The sequence below is a fragment of the Charadrius vociferus genome, unplaced genomic scaffold (genome assembly GCF_000708025.1).
Source record: "Charadrius vociferus isolate BGI_N301 unplaced genomic scaffold, ASM70802v2 scaffold491, whole genome shotgun sequence".
Lineage (NCBI taxonomy): Eukaryota > Metazoa > Chordata > Aves > Charadriiformes > Charadriidae > Charadrius > Charadrius vociferus.
The window spans coordinates 425,928-450,441 of record NW_009646960.1 but is presented as its reverse complement, the minus strand read 5'-3'; the positions used below and the strand labels follow the sequence as shown (position 1 = coordinate 450,441).

The 24,514-nt window shown below is 40.4% G+C and overlaps 1 protein-coding gene across 1 annotated transcript in view; it reads right to left on the bottom strand.

Moving 5' to 3' along the window:
• The window catches only part of EGFL6 (EGF-like-domain, multiple 6), a 40,762-nt gene extending 22,032 nt beyond the window's left edge, over positions 1 to 18,730 (bottom strand). The window contains exons 1-7 of the mRNA XM_009895217.1: positions 18,657 to 18,730; positions 17,777 to 17,889; positions 15,542 to 15,634; positions 12,541 to 12,660; positions 8,650 to 8,769; positions 4,824 to 4,958; positions 2,978 to 3,100 (exon numbers count right to left, since the gene is read on the bottom strand). Of these exons, the coding sequence (XP_009893519.1) occupies positions 2,978 to 3,100; positions 4,824 to 4,958; positions 8,650 to 8,769; positions 12,541 to 12,660; positions 15,542 to 15,634; positions 17,777 to 17,889; positions 18,657 to 18,730 (778 nt within the window). The remainder of the gene's footprint in view (positions 1 to 2,977; positions 3,101 to 4,823; positions 4,959 to 8,649; positions 8,770 to 12,540; positions 12,661 to 15,541; positions 15,635 to 17,776; positions 17,890 to 18,656) is intronic.
• Between the last annotated feature and the right edge of the window lie 5,784 nt (positions 18,731 to 24,514).

Here is a 24,514-nt window from a genome sequence, read left to right as displayed (position 1 = left end):
TTGTGCCAGGACGGGTGGCAGGGGGGCTGGTGCTGTTGCCGGAAGGGGGCGGGGGGTGGCTGCCGGTGGTGCCGGTGCCGGTGGAGGAGGGCTGTTAATTTCAGTAGCTAGAGAGGCCTAGCTAAGAAGCGAAGTTACTGAACAAAATTGGTTCCATTTTACCTCAAACCAGGACACTCACTTATTAGGTTATTTGGTAGCATGAGGAGATGTAGCCATAAAGTTTCATCACAAACAATGCGCTTAGTTACTCTCATTTCATAGTCTGAAAATTAACCTATATATTAAAATGTTTTTCATTTGTTATAAAAAGCTAATACTACTCCTATGGTAGCCAATTTGTTATATACTAGAGACAATTGTTATAAAGGACTAATGGTTCCCTGTGGAAATGAGAGTTCCACCCTGTGAGAATAATTATGTGGAGTACTGAGGGTGTATCTAAGAAGCCTTTCTTTTAGCTGCAGCACAACCCCAGGCCCATCTGTTGGGAGCTGGGATGGGCTGCAGGAGCTGCAACTGCTGCCACCAAAAGAAATGTGAATCCACAGCCTCCAGCCCCCAAATTTCTGGTATGGTATTCTCATCCTATTAAACCCAACAGCAAAACTTCCTTTGACTTCAATAAAGCCAAAGGTTTTCCACAATTGCCATATGATATGGAGAACACAGCATTTCAGTGTAGGCTGGTACATCTAATTGGTGTTTTTGTCACTGTTCGAAAAAACATTTTCCCCAATAGCATGTCCTACTCCCACCAGTTACACCGACCAGACTTTTTTGAAGATTGCTATAAAAATCAACTACTGAAACATTCAAAGTTAAAAGAACCTCCTCCTCTTTGCTTAGAAAAAGGAGGTGTATGTGTGGGAATTACCACCAGAGAAACCAGCTAGTTTTTAGCAACATTGCTGTTCAGGTTTTACCTACCACTGACTGTTTTATTTTCCCCTCTATTGTTGTGTACATCTTTCTAGCTAGACCCTTGCCTTTTGACTTTCTGCCTATGGCTCTGATTTCTCTCATTACTGCGTGTTATTCCTTGATCCTCTCCTGTAGGGGTCCTACAGGACAGCTGGGGAAGGACTTTTTACTAGGACATGTAGTGATAGGATGAGGGGGAATGGCTTTAAACTGGAAGACGGCAGATTTAGATTAGATACTAGGAAGAAATTTTTCACTCTGAGGGTGGTGAGGCACTGGAACAGGTTGCCCAGAGGGGTTGTTGAGGCCCCATCCCTGGAGGTGTTCAAGGCCAGGCTGGATGGGTCTTTGCGCAACCTGGTCTAGTGGGAGGTGTCCCTGCCCATGGCAGGGGGGTTGGAACTAGATGATCTTCAAGGTCCCTTCCAACCTAAACCATTCTATGATTTTATGTTTCTATGATCCTCTCTTGTATTAAATCTCTTTTTCATTTAGCATGCTCTGCTAAGTTTATGAATGGATGGCTCCTTCCTCTTCTAAATAATTAATGGACTTCAGTAATTGGAAATATGAGAAAATAGAAATCACCTGTCTTCAGCACCAATTTTTTTACAGGGCTAGACATTAAAAAATGTGTCATAGCCTCTCCACAAGCTAAAATATTTCTTTTGTTCATATTTAAGCAAGCATTCCTGTTGAATCATTTCTGCTTGAGGAAAGAATATTTTATACATAGACTTAGTCAAAAGGAGATTTTCCTTTGAATTTTTCAGCTTCTTATTAAAAAGAAAACAACAACCAAACAAAAAAATGCACTGAGCAAAAAAATTGCTCAGTGATGTATTTGTTTAACATTTCATGTATGGCACATTTGTTTTAACAGAACCATTCCAAGATGAGTCATCTCAGTTTGATATTCAGTCAGGTCTCAAGCCCCATTGCATCTTTCTGCTGAAGTAAGCTGCAGTGACATATCACAAGGGATGTGGTCTAACAAGGAAACTGGATCATAACATTGAATTTGAGCATGAGGAACTTTCTAAACAGCTCTGCTGTGGCAATCTGTGTCTAAACCCAAACCTTTCAGTACCAGTCAGGTTTTTGTGTGTTTAGTTTTTTCTCATTGAAAGTCAACATTTTTTACTGGAAGTAGAAACTTAACAGAAGTTTAACTTATCAATGTGATACTGAAGATTTCAATTACTACTATAATGAGAGTAACAATGTGAATAATAGAGACTCATAGAACATCTGTGACCATGAAGTATAATCATAATACATACATAATCTGATCAAGAATTGCTTGAAAAAGACACAGGAAAAAAAGGTTTATATATTATATAGACTTCATCTGCTGTAGACAAGAAATTTTAAAATGTTTTCAGAACATCTTTTATTCAAAAATTTGGAGCAGGACTCAGAGGTCCTCCTGAGGAAAACATCCCTAATGACATTGCAGGAGAAACCTATGCCAGGTTTAATTAAAGCTATTAAATGAACCGGTTCGTTTTAAATATAAAGACAAGATCAGCCTTTCTTTCTTCTTGGCAGGTCATACTCAGTTAGAACCAGGTAATGACATCTTTATAGGAGTTCTTCAATATTCAATAACAAAAAAAGGCAAAATTGTAAGTGAAAATAGTTTAGCACGGAAGTCATGGCTTTCTTCCCTTCTCTCACTTTTTGCTAAGTTAGCTTGAAACTCTTCTGGAAGGGACTGCACAGCTCTCCAAGAGGCTAGCCACGGTTACACAGTAGACTTTTTAAACCTATTTTCTCTGTTTCTTCAGGCCAAGTTATCTTCTCTGTTCTATTTGCGATTCTTAGTGATACTATGAGACTTGGGAACTTAAAGGCAAAATAAGTTTGAATAAATAATACTTGTATTAACTATGCAATGACTTGTACAAACAATATATTATTTTGTGAAGAGGTCTTCCTTGGTTGGTATTGTAACACTGTTCAGCATTACATTTCCTAGAAAATGCCTTCTAACCATCAATTATTGGAGAAAAACAATATAGCACTATTCCTGACATCCAATGGTACTCACCAGCACAATCGAATCCACTTCCTCGGTAGCCCTGTTTACATTTGCATTTGAAGGATCCTTCGGTGTTGAGGCACTCTGCGTGGAGGTTACACCTGTGTGTATTTGTCACACATTCATTTACATCTAGGGAAAGATATAAATGCTTCGGTGAAAACTCTGTTGAAACCCAAGCTTTGTGACAGCCTCTTTGTGCCGGCCATCTGTTTCCAGGTATTGTAAGCACTAGTGTTAGACCAAGACAGTCCAGAGACCATCTGAGGCAGAATTCACACCAGGAGAGAATGCTTCATGTCAGCTCCAACTGCACATATACTGGCATAGGCATCCATGGAAAATGTAGAGCATACCAGTAAAAAGTGAACATAGTGATTTTCTGACTGGGAAGAGGATTCAAACTGTTGGTTGTACACACTCTTCTATTAACAAAATGCAAAAGGCACCAAGAGAATGTGTGACTTCAACTAAAAAACAATTCACGAAATCTTTCTCATTCTTTCATTCAGTTTTGAAGAAATGCAAAGGAAAGTAACTCTGAGCATGCCAAGATGTTGAGATCTTCTATTTACCTCTAACATTCCAGCATATATATGATGCTGTATGCAAAAAGTATGATCAGGAACAATCGAGTAGAAAATACTACGTTCAACTGACAGCAAAATGTACAGGCATCAAGAGTAACTGATTTTGCTCTCCTTTTCCATTATTTTACTACATCACAAAGATGTTTCTGATTTCTCCCACATGAGGGAGCCAAGTTGTTGCACAAATTTTTGCACCAATTTGCATTTTATCCAGACTGCTTCACTTTTAGCAGATGGCAGGTCCTCTTGTAATGTAAGTCATCTAGGACATAAGTAGCAGGAAGACTGCCTCAAAAATATCGTGTATCTGAGAGTAAGATTAAGGTTTGCAGATACAATCTTGAATACCGAGACCTCTCCAGTTTTTCCTCCATGCATACATATTATATGAAACAGTAAGTATTTTTTCCACTTTAAGACTCTAAGACTGGAAACGCAAACTTGAGTCTCCAAAACCTGCCTTATGTTCTCTCACCCCTAACTCCCAATACCAAGGAAACAGAAACAAAACCCATGAGTTCTTTTTTGTATGCACTTCTTGTAGTAGTTCCAACCTTCCCAGGCCCTCGTGTAGTCAATGGCTTGAACGATACTGCTGCAGTAACTTATACTTTGCTGTTCTTCCACCATTCAGCTAACAGATTGAACCAGGAGTAAAGGTGTTTTGATATTTGTTTTAACACCTGGGCATGTCAAGATAGCTTTTTGCCTGTATATATTTTTGTTTGGCAGAAACTTAGGCAAGCAAATGAGACCTGAAAAGTAATTAAAACCTACTATTTTCATACTTTTTTTTTCAAAGTTCTGTACTGTCCATCCAAACAACTGTTTTTACAGTCATGAATCCACTTGACTCACATTCCTCATTAAGGACACAAAAAAAAAACGAAAAAAAAAGATTGTGGCACTGCTTGTTCATCACACATTGAAAGCCAAGAGGACAAAGAATGGCTCTTTAACTAAACCTGTACCACAAGTAGCACATCTTTGCAGTCGACTTTTGCTAATGTACTACAAGCCCTTGCACATCTTGACTTGGTACAATGAGGCAATTTAATTTGCATGGGACAGTGATTAGGTTTTTCATAAGGCCACAAAGAAAACCCAGAGAAAAATTCAAAGTGCCATCAAGAATATTCTCAGCGTGACACCTTTTATCCATTTCTGAGACAATATCCCCAGACTAAGCCAACATGCTTCAGGCAATGACAGGAAAGACGCACCATGTGGGAATGAAAAAGGAAAACTCATGGGCTAAATCTTACCTACACAGTCATAACGGCCGCTGACGTATTTCAGTTCATAACCAAGCTGGCACTTGCAGTAGTAGCTTCCAAACGTGTTGACGCATCTGCGGTTGTAAGAGCAGACAGCTTTGCCAGTGGAGCACTCATCAACGTCTAGAGCAGGAGAAGTGATGCTGGTCAGATCCATGAGAAGGTAAAATGGGAAAGCAAGAACTAGTTGAGGTTTGCACAGGAATGGTTTGGTCTTGGCTATCACAAATTGTTTAATAAATAAGTCTTATAATTTCACACTTAGGGATGGCTTTTGCATGTACTCACATGAATGAAGCAGCAAAATGTGAACTAATTTCATGGAAGAATTTGAGACTTGGCAAGGTAATAGCTAGGGTAACTGGCAGTGGGGATTCTCCCCATTGAGGACAATGATTTCCCCTAAAGTCATGGAGCAGGGTCAGGAAGAACTGCACAAATTCCATTATTTTCCTGAGAAAGGAAATGTTGGAGAATAGTTTAAGAGAAAGCCCCAGAAACAGGAAACTGAGAGCAGCAGCAGCTCTTCTACTGAATCTCTGCACTTCCCCTTGCTGGGCGAAGTCATGACATAGTGGAAAAAGAGTTTCTAGACTGTGAGCTGTCTGCCCTGCAAGGCAGACGACAGGGACAGATATTTCGGAGACAGAAGGAAGAAGCTTGGTATGGAACGAGCCTAAGAACATTATTCAACAACCATTGTAATTAAATGTCACGAATTTGATTTGTTTTGTTGTAATGTCAAATTTAAAATAGTGCGAATTTGTCCTTCCCCATCATATTTTAGCACACAGCAGTGACACAGCACATTGCTGCCCTTTACAGCTTAGAACTGCTGTGAAGTGCTGCTGGACACCACAGTCGGTCTTTTTATCATTTCTACCATTCTTTTGCAGCGCTCAGGTGATCAAAGGGAAGTGAACAACAGCAGAGAAATATTTAAACAAACCTGCAGTCAAAATCCCTCTTTCTGCTCATGCTATGCTTTTCTGATGAGGACCTCTGTTCCCTCACCTCCAGGGCATTCCCAGACCTCTCTGGGTTCTCATTTCCCTGTGCCTCTGCAGGACCACAGTTTGTCACAAACTAAAGGATGAGCCTGCTGCACTCGATCCTAGCGTGAAGCTTCCGTCTGCAGTGAACACTAAAGACTCAGTGTACTCTTAGAAAAAACAGGTTTAGGTTTACTTAAAAATTTTGATCTACAATTGTTATGTTTTTCCTTCACCTATGCATGTGTAGAAGAAGAAAATGGAAACACATCAGTGTGCTGCTCTGCAGGTCCAGAAGACCTAATGCTTCTTAGGAGCATTAAGCTAAGACTAATAGCCAGGGATCTTCAAACGTTTATCTGTTTATAGTGTCTCTGTGACTAACACCAGAGTATTAGAGTATCTTATAATCTATTAAGCATCTATTATGCTATACAGCAGGAAGGTGATATCTCTCGTGTTTTAGAGGTGGAGAACTGATGATGTACCACAAGTCATGCAGAAAGAAGAGGTCTGATCTTTCCAACCAGTGGACATATCTTTTTCTGTTTTACCTGCTATCATATTTATCAGCAGTCTTCCAAATCCATTTGAGCACGCAAGGTAAATACAAATAAACTCAATACAAAAGAATAAAAATAGTTGCCCGAATAATTCAGTAAGAGATTTAAGAGAACCACTCATCTTGTCTATTGTATTTAAATGTTACGTCTACAACGTCCACCTCCAAATAGCTCTTACATAATTCAAACATGTTAACTGTGACTGGTAGTAGTCCAAGAGCCTTGCTGATTATTCAAAACAGGACATATCATTTCATTTGAAAGAAAGAAATACTGTTCTCATGTTGGAGTGTTTATAGTTTGGAAGTTCAGCCAAGTATCCATATGGGTTTATTTGATAGCTCCTAAAAGTGATAAAGTAGTCCCAGGCCATATGACCTTCATACATGATGATATTATAGCTGTATGTTAAGGAGAACAATTCATATAGTAACTGTCCTACACGGCAGTGTTTCTTGGTCACTGCATTTATTTAATCTTTTGTTTGAAATGTTAAGTATAATATTGTTTTGACCATTGGAGATAATTTTTTATGTTTGAATGTTAAATCTCTCAACATCTAAAACATTCTTTAAGCTGTAGAAACAATTCAATCAGTATGTATTGGTAAGCAGCATCTGACATGGTTTAGCTACTGCTATTCTTTGCCCATAAGGCATCATGTCCAACCTGCCCTTTATGATCTGGAGGACTTGCACCATAGTGACCAAAATAATGTCAAAATATGTGAAACCATCAGTATCATTAGGTATGTTGCTAAAGACATTTCAGTAAATAGCATGTGTTGCAAAAATTTTTCTCACAGAATGGTTGAGATTGGAAGGGACTTCTGGAGGTTATCTAGTCATCTCAAATATGAACACCTAGAGACAGTTGCCCACGACCACGTCCACACAGCTTTTGAATATCTCCAAGGATAACTTTCCATTCTCTATTTTCCATTGTATTTTGGGCAGCTCTGGGAAATAAAACATTAACCTGCTGCAATTTTCAGTCTTCTATGCTTGCCTCAGTGGAATAAAGGTTAAAAACCCCACAAAATATCATTCCCTGGGGTTGACTAGGGGTGTTACCCAGAGGCCAGGTGAGACCAGCAAAGAAAGGCTACATTGGCAATAAGGGAAAGTACAAAAAAAGGAAACAAAAAACCTTTTCTGGATTTTTTTTTTCATATTGAAATTGTTCAAATGCTACGAGTTAGCATTTTACAGGAAAATGTACTTACTGAGTCAAAACTTCCTTTTTAAAAAGTAGCTAAAGCTATTCTAAAGAAGAAATCTGGAATTCAAAATTCTTTTGTTTTTTCACATATGAAGCTCTGCTACTGGTCCTATTTTAAAATTAAATGGGATAAACTACATATGAAGCAGTATTTCTCTTAAATTTAAAACAAAGAGCATCTGATCTTAAAAATTAATACTTCAGAGCCTTTTAGGTTTGCCTGCGTTGAACAGCAACAAGAGTATTACAGCTTTTGGAAAGATGTGCGGACAGACCCTGGACACAGGGCACAGCCCTGCCAATGCTGGGGTCATCCGTGGCTCCGGGATCATCCCCTCCTTAAGAAGCAGAGAATTCCTCCCTGACACACTCTTCACTGCCCCTTATTTTCTAGTTGTTGGAGTGGTCCCTGCTCTGGAGGGCTTGTTCCACATCTGTTGGGTTTTGAAATTAGTTCATTTAGCTTCAGTATTAAGATGGGTACGATTTCAGCACTGGATTGCAAAGCTGTAGCACCCCTTTGTCACATGACAACGTAAAACCCGTATCACAGAACAGTACCATGTGATGTAAGCAACACTTTCTTCATCACACAGGAAACCCCCAGGTAAAGTGATGTTGAGGCTTATGGAGAAAATTCCAGATGTTTGTATTGTGGGTCATCACAATAAAAGAAAAAACCCTCCAAACACAACCCCCAAATCCTCTAATGCATTATGTCAATAGGACAGCTTCCTGCAGGCAAAGGAACATAGACTTCAGAGCGATAGGGAGAAACTGAATCTGTTAATGATTCCAAAATATGTCAAAACATTTAATTATTTATTGGGCATGGGACTCCCCCAAAGAATTAAATGGCCAATATTACAAGAACACTTTTTTTAAAAAGCATGCAAGCTTAACATCACACTGCGAGTAACATGAAGCATTACCCAAGCCAGTGAGGACAGCTAACCACTTATTAACCTTTCCCCAGACTCTTTAAGTTTTTTTGAGATCCTATAGAAAAGAAGCTGAGAGTGAGCTCTCTAACTATACCAATGCACGTCCTTCCGTTTGGTCCCAGCTGAAGGCCACCTGACGGACAAAGACAATGTATCTCCCCTTTGACTTCTTCACATCCATATTGGCAATTCACCATGGCACATGTCCTAGAACCTGAAAACAGCATTTAAAATAATAAAAAGAGCAAAAATCTAGGCTGGGATGATACACTTAAAATTTAGACCTGGATGAACACAGAAAATTAATCATAACAACAAAATTCCATTCATCATTAATCAAGCTGTTCATACATTAACACGTTCACAATCCAGCAGTCCATGAGCTAGACCTTAAATTCCCTCTCCCTGCACGTTGTTCTCTCCTTATCTGCCCTTATTCCTCCTTTTTTCTCTGTTCCCATTTCTGTGACTTCTTACTGTTGCCTTTTCGATTCAGAGACAGAACTGCTCAAAGTAGAAAAAAGAGGTTTGGTTTTTTTACATTTTCCATTGTGACAGTTTTACCACACAGAAAACTGCAAATTGGTAGTGAAATGTTTTTATTGCTTACCATGAAACATGCTTGTGGTATAGAATTTTAAACTCTTTAGCCTGATGGACTTAGAAATTGCCCTTTATTTTGATCCTTTACGGAACAGATATCTGAATTTAAAGAGGCACTACCCAGAATAGAAGTCTTGGTTGCCACAGGTTGGTTAGGAGTGTAAATTATTAGAGATGACTTTGATTAGCCTCTAAAGAGAAATGTAGGGGTCTAGATCTTGTCTGAGAGACCTAGGAGAGGTTAGAAATGTAGGAGAAATGTATTAAGCATGTAGGGAGATACTTCTAAAATCCTGAAGATATCCAGGAATTTGGAAGGGTTTACTCAACAGATGGAGGTGTGAGCAAAGAAAGTATTTCCTGCTATTTCACTCTGGTAGTGTTCAGGGATACAGAACTGTATATATTCACTTCTTTTTAAGTGAAAAGCCTGGAACAACTGTTGTCAGTTTACTAGAGACAAAAACCAACTGCAAGAGCTTGAATAGTGGCTACTGCTTAGGTAGAAAAAGATATGAATTTTAATCCAAAATGCAACGTGTTTATTGTCAGAAGTACCAGCACTTTCAGAATGGTGCGTAATAACAGAGTGTATAGAAAAGGCAATGATGTGTGCAGGTGCATATATAGCGACAGCCACATTATTCTTTATTTGAATATAAAATATAATGCATATTATTTCTGTGTGCTCTTAAAATTAATCTGTTTATTCTGTGCTAAAATTATTTTTCTTGGGCTGGTTTGTTAAACTGTGGCCAAGTGATAAATATTCAAGGCCAAGAATTCACTGTATTTGCAAAAGTATTTTGGTTTTGTGTGAATGAGAACATACGCAATAGCAGGAGGTACGAGTTAAAAAAAGACAGACTGTAAATCATAATAATTTGTCATATTATCTACTTCCTAAGTAAGTGGCAATAAAGAAACTTACTAAATGTTATTCTTCTCTAACTGGTAATTGTGTGTTTTCTCTTTTGTTTGAAGCTCCTGTTCCTGACTTTGGTTAGACAAAATATTGATTTAGATGAACTGATAATCAGATCCACTATAGGAATTCCTGCAAAACTTGAGTGATTTTGTGTTAGGTAGTAACCTACTAACTATTTTAAGCAATGGTTCTCTGTGGCTCAAAGCCACATTCTTCTGATACCCTTCTTCCAGCTCCGCGATCCCTCGGTGTGGTTGCAGAAAAGCCTGACTGTTCAGACTAGGTGGACTTTATCTTGCGAAGGAGACTTACATCGTGGAGAATTTTATTCAAGAGGATTAATAATAAGCTCAAAATGTTTGCCTGAATAAAACGATGAGATTCTATAGCTGGCTAAATAACCTAGCATTTCACCCGAGCACAAGCTTAAGCTAGCATCAAGTGAAATGGGAGGCTAGTAGACTTAACTAAGAATAATTTCTACGTTAGTAAATAATTTACTACTTCATTTCATAATCATAGTTTCTGCTTAAGAAAACAAAGAAAACTTTGGAACTGGAAGGTGGCAGATGGGTTGGGTTAATGAAGCACAAGCTGGATGAACATAAAGGGTTTTGCCTCCTCAACTAGACCTGTGAAGAATGAAGACTTCCCTTCTGTGCAAAACTCTCTTTTCTCCCCTGAAATTTGGTTCCATTCTGTGTCAGTGTTTGATGGGGTTCCACTTAGAAATAACATTTCTGTGTGTCAAAACGAAACGCAAGCTTGAAGGCTCACAGCTGCCCAGGCAATTTTTACTCAACACTGGCTACTATTGCCATTAAGAAATTCAGCGTTTTGTGCTGGCTCGAGTAAGGGATGGTGCAACTGCACATGTGGTACAAATGCAGAGTTTCTCAAATCAAGAAACCAGTTCTGAACTAAGACTGCCTTGAAAATAATCCAGCAGAAATGTTTAGTAACAGCCTGGATCTAGTTTTCTGACTTGGAAAGGTGAAGCATGGCTGCAGCAAGCGTCTGTGCTCAGAGTCAGGAGAGTGAGGGATGGACGGGGCAAAGCTGCTGCCGGGGTCAAAGGGAAGCAAATGTGCCTATAGTTCTGGTTTCTGACAACTTCAGCTGTCCATAAGACAGTGGCCTTACAGAAAACTGCTTGGCGTATGATGTCAGCAGATATACAAATTATCTTGGAAGAAACGGAAGGAATACATATCCATTTCTCAGGGATCTCAGGGCCTGGCAGCTGTTGTCTGCTGGTGATGCCCATCCATGATGAGAAACACAGAGGCACAACCCTGAGCTGTGCTGCAGGGAAGGGAAACCCTCAGAAAGCCCCAACCCCATGCACCTTTCGCAGCAATTTCAATCTCCCTGCCGTGAGAGAGAGAGATAGAGAGAGAGCGCGCGCAGAGCTCTGGCTTTTCTGCCTGCCCCAGAGCTGCGGACTCTGCACTCCTATGAGTGTTCACCAAGGCTGGGTATTTTGCCAGTTACCCCAAAACTGACAGCAAACTTGCCAAATGGACACCCTGCCTGGTGCGTGACTGTCTCCAAGGTTTGGAGATCAAAGCCTTCCAGAGCTTATGGTTCTCTGGCATATCCATGGGAAAGATTGTGCTGCACCCATACAGCTAAGTCCATTGCTTTAGGACAGACCTCTCAAGCTGAGACCAGCTAGCTTCCTCGTCCAGCTGATGCATCTGCTCTGGTCCAGTGGACTCCAGACAGGGCTGTCACCATGTTACCTAGGGGTTTGTGAAATTCAAAGCCAAAATATCTGTGTAGAACAGCTCAGGTGAAGAAAAAAAAAAAAGTATTTTCTACGAACAAAACAGTGTCATTGAAAAATATGAAGTTTGATCAGGTCTGAAAAATCAGGTTGGCTAAGAAAGCAGAATACTTTATATTACATGCTGGCTTAAAGACAAAGAAAACAGGTAGAAATACAGTTTAGATAAGCCTTAGCTCAATGAGCAAATGTTTGCAAAAAGCTGGCAGCAAGTGTGGGAAGCTTGTCAACACTCAGAGAAAATAAATGAGTCAAGGAGCACAGAAAGGTAAAGCAAGGAGTAATGGCATGAAATTCAGCACAGCAAAAAGTAGCCTATGTTAGTGCTTTGCTTGGATAGATTCATTCATCCTTATTGAACAGATGATTACACACAGGACCATACATCAAGGTTATACTAGCTGTTCTTCATCTGAAGTGTTGCTATCAAAATTTTACTTCTAGCAGGACAAAAATCCCTCTGAACACAAAAATACAAGTATGACATAGTTTATCCATATACTGCCAAATAGAAAGCCTCTTTCAGCTGCTGACAGTACCAGAGAGCTGAGGTAAAGACCCTATCCTGAATAAGCTAAATCCATTCATCAGAGGAAGAAAATCTGCTGGGATCAAATGCGATTAGATGATTTTGCTGTGCCTGTCCTATCAGCTCTATTACTTACTTGCACACGTGCCATCTGGCATAAGCATGTACCCGTTGAGACAATAGCACTTGTAGCTGCCATGTGTATTCATACATCTGTGTTCACAGGGACGTGGTTTCAGTCCACATTCGTTCAGATCTGCAGAAGTCATCGGAATGAAGTGAGTGCTGGGTTTATATACATATATTCATACATATAGGTGGATAACATTGACTAATGCCTTGAATTCCCCACAGTAAAATCGCCTGGATTGAAAATGAGCCAGCCCCTTGCAAGATGAGACTTTAGCAGACCATCTGGCTGAAAGACTGCTAGCAAAACTAACGTACACAGACTTCTACACCTGAAAAACTAATGCAAACTCTGGCAGCTTGTTAGAAGAGGTGGAGGGGCTGGGAGACAATTGTAATTACTCTCTTTTCTGGGAGTTGTTCTGGATTTCTCTGATTCTAGTTGGAGATTTCAGTCCTCCAGCTGACCTCTGTACTAGAAAGGCAAAAACATGAGCCTAAGAACAGCAAATCAGCTTGAGATAAAGTGAAACAAAGATTTTTTTTTTTTTTCTGAGCTACATATTGGTACCAAGGTTATCAGGGCAGGGCTGTCTAGCAGAGATGAAATGCAATACATAAAAATCATGTGACTTTAAGAATAAAAGTCAAAATCTCACAAATCTCAAAAATCTCAAAATCCTGAGAATAAAAGCATCCTAAATCCTTCTCAAAATACAGGATTTAAAAGGGTTTGTGGAAGCTAAATTAATTTCAAATTCCCAATAGCTATCCTTCACAGGGAGAAAACCAGAATCCTAAAGAGGTCAATTTGTGTGATATAGGCTGACAATGATATTGGTCCTATGACAAGGGAACAACATCTGTGCTTGTGACTTCTATGAACTGGCACCTCTACCTCTTATATTTTGAAACCTCATTAGTAAACAGACAGAACTCATTAACAGAATGCACCAGCGTACACAGCCCATTCAACATGTGTTTAATGGCACGTATGACCAATAATATAATTTCAATAAAGAGGCAACTCTCCAAGCACTGAGCTTGTCCAGCTCCACTTCTAATGGGAGAAGCATCTGTTCTCATGTCCATGTGCCCTGCACACCACAGAAAAAACTCCACACCTTTCAAAGCATAAACTTTCTGTGGTTATACAAGTGCAGAAGTGTTTATTACAGCTCAGTCCAGGGAAGAGAAAGAGAGTTGCATTCTATTATTTAAACATAGGGTCTGTTTGAAAAAGGACAACCGATTGGCTTTCAAATTACGTTGGATTTTTGTGCTACTGTGGCTCTGCTAAATAACCAAGACTCTCTTAACAAAGAAACTAGAAGGGAACAAAAGTTATTCCACTTAGACCATACATTTTCAAAAGTGCTTAGCTGCCCTGTCTTGCACAATGTGCAGTAATGCACAGATAGCATATACAGCTCTAAAAGAGAACCTATGGAGATAAGGCTAATTTAGCTCAGACTCGGTGGCAGACTAATACAGTCCCCCTTATCTCTGTTATTTTAGTTAGCTCATGTTAAGCTTGCTCAGCAGGGCATTCTGCTGTAAGGACAGACCAAGGCTCCATCTGCCAGTAAATTAAAAGTGGGTCTGAGCATTCCTGGCTGCTGGCACATGACCACCTATATGGCTATACTATTGAAATAGCTCCAGGACATTTCTGGCCTGTGCCAGCCACCATTTTACAAAAAAATTCCCGGCCATGCTTCAGAAGGTAAAGCAGCCCAGGGGGCTAGCAGGCAATTTGCACATGTAGGTCTGTGCAGTGCTTCCACCGAGCCCCAGACTTTGAATCTACTGCAAGTGCGCAGAACTGATCTTTTTGTGTACAGGGGACACATCAAATCCAGCTGGAGTTACTGCACAGAAAACACCAAAAAACTGAGGGCTTCTCTCTTGCCTTTCGGTAACATTTAAGATATCGAATAATTTTTGAGGTTAAACTTCTGGGTTTAGAGGATAAAGTTGTAAGTGATACCTACATACCAATTACACACAACCACGGCTGCTGCTTTGCTTTCCTCTCTAGTGATACTGAGGAATTTACTTTTTCCCTGTGAGCAACATCAAAAGTGCAAAAGATGGTTTTCCAAAACACTGAACAGTATAGCTTTATAGCATATTGTTTGAAAGATACTGTGTAATAAATGGGTTGTTTGGACTCTGAAAAACGTGTTTTTAGCATGTCAGCACAACATTTTCAAGCAAAGACTGCAGGTGCTTAGGAAGGTAGCAAGGACAGACCCATCCATTTGTGTGGCTTTCATGTCATGCTTCCCTCACAGCACCTGCAGTTCACTCATCTGCAGTGCAGTAGGATGGCCTCATGCCATGCACTGGGACCTGCTCCTTTCATCTGATCCAATGTGGGGGTCTCACATATTGGAAAAGGAAAAAAAAAAACAGCTGAGTTCTCACTAATGTGTTAGCTGAAATATTTCCATGTCTAATTGCAAGTTTATGCAGGGAAAGTGGTGCATTCAAAGTTTATGAATATGCAATTCTAAAGACTCCCAATTCTGTGTTCTCAAAAATACCAATCAGCATATGCAAACAGATGGCATTGGCCCAGGCAGCTTGAGAAATTATGTGTCTAGCATATAATTGCATGTCTTTCTGATAGGAAGCTTATTTAAGAAAGTAACATGGGTTGCTAGTTAAGAAAATAACATGGGTTCTGGACTTGAATTCCAGCTCTTCTAGTAATTTCCTATATAATCTCTCCATGCCTTAATCCTCTGACTATAAATATGACAGTTTGCCCTTGTCATCAGCCTGCAGGAGATAGATAGGTTCAAACTTCTGTGCGCTGAAGAAGGCTTAGGGCTCGCCTGGGATGCTGGAGATGCAAGAGTCTTAAAATTTAAGCTCTTTTATGTAAACAAGAACATATCTTCTTTTCCTATTTTCGAAGATGACACAATCCATAGTACAAGATAAGGAGGCAGAACATCAACAGTCTGCTTTCCGGAGTTAATACCCCCATGTGCACAAACCTTGATTACAGGTTTTCCCTGTAAATCCAGGGAAACATTTGCATTTGTTTGGTCCCGTGCACTCGCCATACTTGCAGCCATGTCCACAGATAGCTGGAGGAGTCAGGCAGGGAAAGGAGAGAGAAAAAGAAAAAGTTAGAAAGACGCTATTTGAGAACTTTGGCCCTGCTTAGTTGCCTCAAAACTTGTTACATAAGTTCAACATCCTCCATACCTCTCCCTCTAGTTTGGGCATGGTAGCTACTGATCAGCACTTTATTTCTGCTGGAGAAAAGTAACACTAGCATGGCTTACACAACTGTCTGCTTTTCCAGGTTTGTAAAGACCTGGAAAAGAAGGGACTCCTTTTAGCACTCTCATGATTTTTCTGCCATGCTTACGATTCACATTTACATTTTTACTCTTGCCTTTCTCCTGTTTTTAAGAAGACCATGCGAGAAGCAGCTACCCAGCAGCTCGATTTGCTACGCCTGGCATCTGGAGTAGGAAAGAGGCAACAGCACTCTCCTGCAGCCAAAGGAGACACGTTATCCTCCAGCAGTTTTTCACTCCTGGATCTCCTCACTTACAGCCAAGGAACATGTCCATCCCATGGTGGAACATCCCGAGTACATCTGTCAAACTATCAGGTAACTATCCTTACCACACATCTCAATAAGTACAATTGCACCAGGTTTACTATGACTTGAGAGGGCTGTGCTTAGCCTGGATGCATTAAAAAGTAAAGGTTTCCTAAATCTCAGTCGTCTGGATCATTAGGCAGAAATTAAATGCTGACTTTTATAAGGCTTAAGGATGTTAAAGTCAATATGATTGATCAACATGAGGGTTATCCAGGAAAACCTGGAAAAACAGCAAAAGAGTATGCACCAGAATGCACATCTTGCTACCTTGTATAATTAAGCTGCTATGAAAACGACAGGAAATATGAAAGTCACAGTGTTAGCTACCATATAATATATATATAATACAATATAATATATATACTTAATTAAAATACATACTGCTGAATTCAAGTATCTTCCCTACATTTAAAAATTCATTCAGATATAATAGCTCTGCAGATTAAGGCGTATTTCAACACTACCCATATCCCTCAATGCAACGTGGCATAGTGTGAGAACAGCTGAGTATTAACACTGAAGCAGAAAACACCACTGCATCTGGATTTACAATGCAGAATTACAGTTGGCTTGAAGAAATCTGTCAAAGAAGAATCTTAAAAGTTTATGAAAACTGAATTTTACTAAGAAAGCACCATATTGCTTTACAACAAGACAACTTACTCCACTGGCTGATCAAAGTTACATTTGCCAGTTGTCCCTCAAGGTATTCATTTGCATCACAACTAAGGTGCTATTAAGCAATGTATAAATATTAATAAACATATTAATCAGTTTTTCCTTTTTTTAAACTGTCATGCTATATATACAGAGCAGAGACTTTTTGGCATCTTTCCCTTTTAGACATCAGTCTGTTGATTTTCAGCAAGGAATTACTCTAACCCTCTATTCAAGTTCACCCGATATACAATGTCAAACTCTGAGACAACAAGTGCATCATCTAAGAACGATTCCTAAAACATCTATTTTATGACTTTGTTGCGTTTTGCCCAAGTACAGCTAGAGAGAGATTCCACATCACCTTCTCCTTGGGATCTATGAACCTTTAACAAATTAGAAATGTCTTAAGAGACATCAACTCTTCATTGAGCCAACGACCCACAGACCAGAACGCTGGCTGGCTACCCAAGCTCAAGTCAGGCACACTTATTGCTTGGGTCTAATTTATATTTTTAGAAAGTTAAAACCTCCCGGTTCTCAGAGGCTGTGTTCTTCTGAAGATAAAGGATACCAACTGATTAAAAAAAAAACAAAAAACCAACACTTCAAGGGTCCATATGTAGCATTAGAAGAAATTGCATTTTTGGCACTTACTTGACAGCTGTAACAGTATAGGCACTGACCAGGGCTGTGCAGGAGGTAAGAACAGATGGTGCCTTCTGGACCTAAGAATTTTTGAATATGTATTTTATTGTTTGTTGTTGCTTACCCAAAGTTCTGCTTTTTTGAGGAGAAGGTCTCTCAAACATGTTTTATCCAGTCTCTCACATTTAAGAGATTTCACTCCTCAGAAGTTTTTTTCTGTAACTTCTGGCAGATGTGTATGAAATCCCTTTATTAGTACCAAGTACACAGCTGTGGAAAGGAAACGAGCATAAAGTGTTAATGTTACCTTCACAGTGGCCCTTGTTGTTCTTTTTCCAGCCATAACAGCAATCCAGTTTAGAACCATAGCGACAGACCCCAGGCTGGCTCACAGTCACCAGTTGCCCATGAGCTCTCGAGCTGTGTAAAGAAGGATAGACACTAGCTCCAGCAAGCACACACACTTTAATCCATTGCTCCATATACTCCTTTGTACATTTCCCTCATGTTTTATCCACTCTCAGGCACTTTCGTTTTGCCAAGCCTCGGAGCATTCAACAGTGTTCCTAGACAGGAATGCAAAGTTGCACTTGGTTGGAGAAACGGAGGACATGGGAATGTTTCACCTGTGATAGATGAACTGTATGACATCAATCCTTTCTAATGAGAAACATGGCAAAGGCAAAAAATACAGCCAGGTCCCCTGCTAGAATGAGTCATTTTTAATATCAGTGAAGTCAACAGGGCCACTCCAGCTTGTGTCACATGAAGAATCTAGACTGGATATATGATGCCATACCTGGCAGCTCTATTGATTTGGATGATGAAATACTGATTCTACAGAAAAGCAGCTTTCTGAACATCAGTCAGCCCCATAAAAGCTAGTGACTTGTAGGCTCACAGCCACTGCACATGTGCAGATTGACTGCATAAGCGCAAAGAGTCCCATGCATTCTGGTTGCATGGGACTCCCTGACCGTGCCAATTAACATTCATTTAATCTGCTGATAAGCAACAGCTACAGGAGCTGGAAAATCTGCAGTGTTAGTAGCCAAAATTATAAATCTGATGGAAATCCACAACTGTGTAGATCTTCTAGACCTACTCTGTGCCACAACAGCTGCTGTCAATCCGGTTCTCTTCTTTCTCTTCTCCCTCTGCTTGCTGTTACTTAAGCTCTCCGTTACCATAAGCCTGTCCCCTTTATGAAATTCTCTTCTTTCTCCAAAATCCTCTGTCCCCACTCCTTTTTCCAGGCCATAATTTAAAATGCGCTTTCTTCAAAAAGTCCAAGGTGTTGTTTCTGACACAGAAAATCCCTTATCTGTGAGACCTTCGTAGCAAGAGATTTGGTGTATTGAGGGGGCAATACATAGCAACAAACATCCCCATGGTGGGGAAAAAAGTGAAAAAAAGTCAACAGGCTAGGAAATTTTGCATTTTTTAGTCTTATGCACCATAAAGGCATTGCTTTATCACCTTACAGCAGTGCTTTGCACGTATCTTCCTGTGCTTATCTGCAAGGGTTGCACTTGTATTGGAACAGTTACTGCAAACACCACTAAGGCAAACTCCTAAAATACATATATGCATAAACTTCAAAGATGTAAGATACTACTTCAGAGTGTTCTTTAGTAGCAGAACCATTGGACAGAGAAGGGACTTCAGAGGAAATGTGTATGCTTATGTATCTGAGATACCCTGAATGAAGAGATGGTTCTCATGTCAGCTGGCAAGTTACGACTTCATTGTTGGAAAAAGTTGTTCTGAAGTCATCCAGACTTTGACATCCACCCAGTGATGCAGTTTACAGGACTAAATATACCCCATCTTCAGACAGGACAAAAAAACGTATTGAACAGCTATGACTTCTGTATGGGAGTCTATTAGAAGTCAGCACACTGCCTCTGGATTTACAGACAATAGAAGAACACTTTTTCATTTTGTTCATCCAAATGCTGCTGGCTTACATCACCTGCACGTATAACACATGTTCTACTTACATGCTAGAAAGTGCCCTTGAATTCACCCGGATAGTAAACGTATATTCTGCTTACACCCCAGAAAGTGCCCTTGAATGCAGCTGGATAGTGCTGTGACTCTCCTGGAAGGTTAAAATGCCTAAAGCTTGGAGGAAACAGGATCTTGTTACTTTCCAAAAGGAAGTATTTCTGCATTTCCACAGGAAGACAAACTCATTCAGTAACGTTTTATTTAATAATTCACTTCAGAACCAAATAAGGAAAGTGTCTTTACAAAGTATACAATCTTACAAGATTTCAGTACAAACTTGTCTTAAAACTGAGAAATGTTCCATAAAACTGCAAATAAAATGAACATAGCTGAACTTTATAGATGCTGCCCTGGACAAGTCTTTCACTTGTTCTGATGTTCTGACTTCCACAACAAGCACCAAGTTAAAGCCTACCTTTTGGCAGTGGGAAAGGTCAACTTGATCACTGAGAGCCCACCTGGATCCCAAAATCTGGGAGGAAAAACAGTTTTACCAGGTTAGTTCCTCTGAGCCATGAAGAACAACCAGCCATCAGCTCTGCTATTGCTGTCAGGAGTTCAGCATTTTGTGCAAGGGAAAGATTATTTATAAAGAGGAGATCCTTTCAGGCAGGCAGATCCTTTCCAAGACAATGTCACATGGACCTTCCTGGACGCTGGGGGAGAAGTAATGCAGACTGAAGACATTGGACGCTCCTGATCCCTCCCCATATGATATTCGTGTAGGATTTCACAGCGAGTAGCTAGAAACCTGAGTGAGATTGCTGTGCTTGTCACTGTCTGCTCAGCGTGCGAAATACACCTGGCCTTGAAGAACCTGTAGCCTAAATACGTGACTGAAGAAACAAGGCAAGAGAGGGTGGACCCTGCAGGTCACATCACTGTGCAGGTCAGTGGCAAGAGCGGTCTCCACACTTCTAGTGAAGAACGCTGACCTCCGAGAGTCAGCAGCTTACAGCACTGGTGCTAAAGGTAACAAGTGTCAGACTGCGCCATCCAGGGTGCCCAGGCAGCAGAGAAGTAGCCGAATTTATGTGGCTGTGATATTGCTCACTCTGATAGGATGGCATTTAGCAAAGAACATTGAAGATGAATAACAAGAACTAAAATAAGCCAGGGCCTCTTTAGTTGAGGTGGTCATATTAGCTGTCACAAGATCACTGTGAGCCACTAGCATCATTACAAAATACGTGGGAGTCTCAGGTGTTTCAGTCAAAATTCCAGGGAAGTTTTACTGCTGCCATATCAGGTACGTATTAAGAACTGTAGTGCGTACAGTTCTTAATATCCATGGTGAAGAAATATGAATTACTTATGGTATATATGGTGATAAAAGCTATGAAGAATGAAAAACCTGCTTTAGAGAGGAAGTAAAGAATTTGGCTTCAGTTGAACAAACCAAAAGCTGAGAGGGGGATCTGATCACTTCCTACTACATGTCAGGCAGCTCCAAACGAGAAAGAGAAGAGCTTGTTAAGAGAGAGGCCAATTTATATCCGTTTGCTCTTGTACTACTGTTCGTTAACACTCTGAGGGGAACATGAGTACAAACACAGCCACAAGAGGGATGAGAGTCCTGAAGAGCATTAAAGAACCAGGATAACAACTCCCACCTAATTTTAAGATACGTAGTCTCTTTCACAAACTGAGAAAGACCTAATGTTGCCTATAGTGAGACAAGCATAGGCATGAATGAATAAAGTCCCATTTACTCAGCTGCTGCTGAAAAAATTGTTCCTTTCTGGAGTAATACGAAGATTATGAATTCTAGCCCAAAAAGAAGTTAGACCAATTCAGAGAAAAGCATTCAGACACCAGCAAGGATCAGGTAAGTGTTTAACTCCACACTTACAGGAGTGAACAGCAGACAAAATAAATTGGGTGTGTGATGTCAGGACAGACCTTAAACTACTATGCAATACCTTTGACTTCTTGCAGTGATTTACTTAATTCGATATTAAAAAAAAAAGTATGCATTTACAATAAAACACATTCAAAAAGTTCACCTGCTCCACTAATCAAATGGCTAGATAGATCTTCTAATGGAGTGAGGTTGATTGATAGGGTAGGACTGATATCCCAAATAACTTAAATACGCAAAAACTACAAAGGAAAATATTACAAGTACAAGAACCAGTGAAAGAGGGGGGAATAAAACACACGTGAATGCTGGGACTTGCTTATCCAACAATCTCCCTCTGCCACCCCTTACTCCTTTTTTGTTGTTTCATTCTTGTCATGGTTTAACCCCAGCCAGCAACGAAGCACCACACAGCTGCTTGCCTACACCACCCCCAAGTGGGATGGGGAGGAGAATGGAAAAACCAGTGAAACTCGTGGGTTGAGATTAAGACAGTTTAATAGGACAGCAAAGGAAGAGATGATGATGATGATGATGATGATGATAGAATATATAAAGCAAGTGATGCCCAATACAAGTGCTCACCACCCACTGATCGATGCCCAGCCTGTCCCCGAGCAGCGATCGCCGCCCCCCAGCCAACTCCCCCTAGTTTATATACTGAGCATGACATTATATGGTATGGAATACCCCTTTGGCCAATCTGGGTCAGCTGTCCTGGCTGTGCCCCTCCCAGCTTCTTGCGCACCTCCTCGCTGGCAGGACATGAGAAGCTGAAAAGTCCTTGACTTAGTGTAAGCACTACTTAGCAACAACTAAAAAACACCAGTGTGTTATCAACACTATTCTCATCCTAAATCCAATACACAGCACTCTACCAGCTACTAGGAAGAAAATTAACTCTATTCCAGATGAAACCAGGACAATTCTATAAAATAAGAAAACAGTTTTACATTGCATCCATTTCTCAAAATTATTTATGACCTACGCCAAATCCAGGCTACTAAAAATGTCTGTACACTAATGGGCAGTCAAAAATTTCAAATTTAATAACTGAGCTGGTAGCTGTGCTGGTCTGTAATCCTCATTAGCAGCCATTTTACCAGTAATGGCTAAAATAAAAAGCAGTAAAAATCCCAACAGTGAAAAAAGTTACTTGTCATGTTCTCTGGACCAATGCCCACGAGCGGTGTGAGCCCTGCCTGAACAGACTTATGTGACAGTAATGGCTGCAGAGGATGAGTGAGCAAGTCTTCAAAAGCCTGATTTAACCAGGTAGGTAAATAACAAAAGTCAGGTATGATTTAATACACGGGGGGAGGAGGGGGTGTTCTGTCTTTTACTAAAATTTTCTCTGGAAAGGAACATTTATGAACTTTTTTTTTTTTTTTCTTCAAGACACAGCTGCCGGATAGATTTAGTGCACTGTTTCCATAAGATCTGTACAGGACACTTTTGGTCAGCTCTTGCCCGTAGAATAGCTGCCTGCTGCTGGTGGGTGGGCAGGGGAGGGCCTCAATTGTATTATTAGTAGTTTCCAGTTAACTTCAAAGACAGGATATTATCCCTTTCTTTAATTTTCCTCTAAAAAAATCTGGACATTGTTGCTAGCAAAAAACAACTAGCATCAGACCTAAAATTTTGATCAACTGGTCTATTCAGAAGGACAAAAAGATGGTATCTCACAACTTAACAATTTGAAAGAAATTCCTAAAAAGTCTACTATGAGTGTATGTCATGCAGAGATAAATTTGAACACTTCACCAAATGAAGGCATAGGGTTTTTTTGTTGTGGTGGCTGCTTTTTTGGTTTTGTTTGTTTGTTTTTACACAAGTTTAATTGAAGGCGACTTCCTTCTAGAAAAAGGATCACCTATGGTCATATTAAATAAAATCAAAAAAGTGTCATCTACTATCTTTTAATAACTGTGTCTTAGACATCCCTTCAGCCAGTTTGAGGCACTCAGCATGACAACAGTACTGCGTCACTGCGAGTCCCTCCCAAAACACCAAATGAAGTTTAGTTTGGGCTTGTGGAAGTTTCTACAAGGCTTCATGTGCCCACCAAACTCCTTAAAGGAAGTGCTCAGAGCAGGAAAGTCCAGACATGAAAGCCACACTTTTATGAGACAAAACCAATGATAATTAATTCATTTTTTTTCCCAAACTGATTCTGATTGTCACCATTTCTTGTTCCGTCTTCCTAGCTTTTTGGAGCCAATACGATTTCTTTGACCTCTTAAACTAGAAGCCCTCGTCATCCAAGACTTCCATCAAGATGTTTGAAAATCTCTTCTTTTCCCTTCCTCCCAATGGAAAAGGCAGAATGACAGTGTTATAGAAAAGAGAGGTGTCACCACCATCATCCAACCTCAGCTTGGACAAAACACCCTGTAGAGCAATGGTAGGTTGCAGGTTTCCCACAGGTGTCACGATTTACTGTCAAATAACATAATTTTTTACCGAACACATCGCTGTTTGCTCCAGCTAACTCCATACTTTCTTCTGGAAAGAGATAATGCCCTTATTTTGTGGTTTTACACCTTTCAAAGTGTTTGAAATGCAAATCCACAACATCAAAAAAATAACTAATGCGCATGCAAATGGAGCTCCGCTGCGAGAGCAAACGTGTTTTCTGTCAGAGCAGGTCTGGAGTTCATAAACTTCCAGTTCCTGAGGAGCTGACCACCTGGCACAGCACACTGCCACTTGGTGATCATAACCATTCCCGCTCACAAATCTCATACTAAACAAATAAAACCACAGAACATCTTGAGGGCTTCGTCCCCAGTTGCTGCGAATTCTCCTTTTCCTAGCTACTCCCTTGCCGCGGCACTTGTGGCTTCGGGAGAACTGGGAAAGGGAACACTGGAATGGCTTCATCTGGAGTCAGCGCCTTTATTTATCCTCCACCAAAAAATCTCATTGTTTCTGGAGCATAACCCGTCTCTGCAGAACGTAACAGCCGCCAGGGCAGGCCGATTTCAAAGCGTTCATACCACCGAAACGGAGACTAGAGCAGCCCGCACCTTTCCCTCCGCACCGCTCGCCCTTTGCATCCCCCCACGGCGCGCTGCAGTGACCATTTTGGCGCTGAAGTGACCATTTTTATTTTTTTTTTTGCCCTGAGTGAAAAACAACCCCACACCTTTGGTGGTGACTACCGCGAGG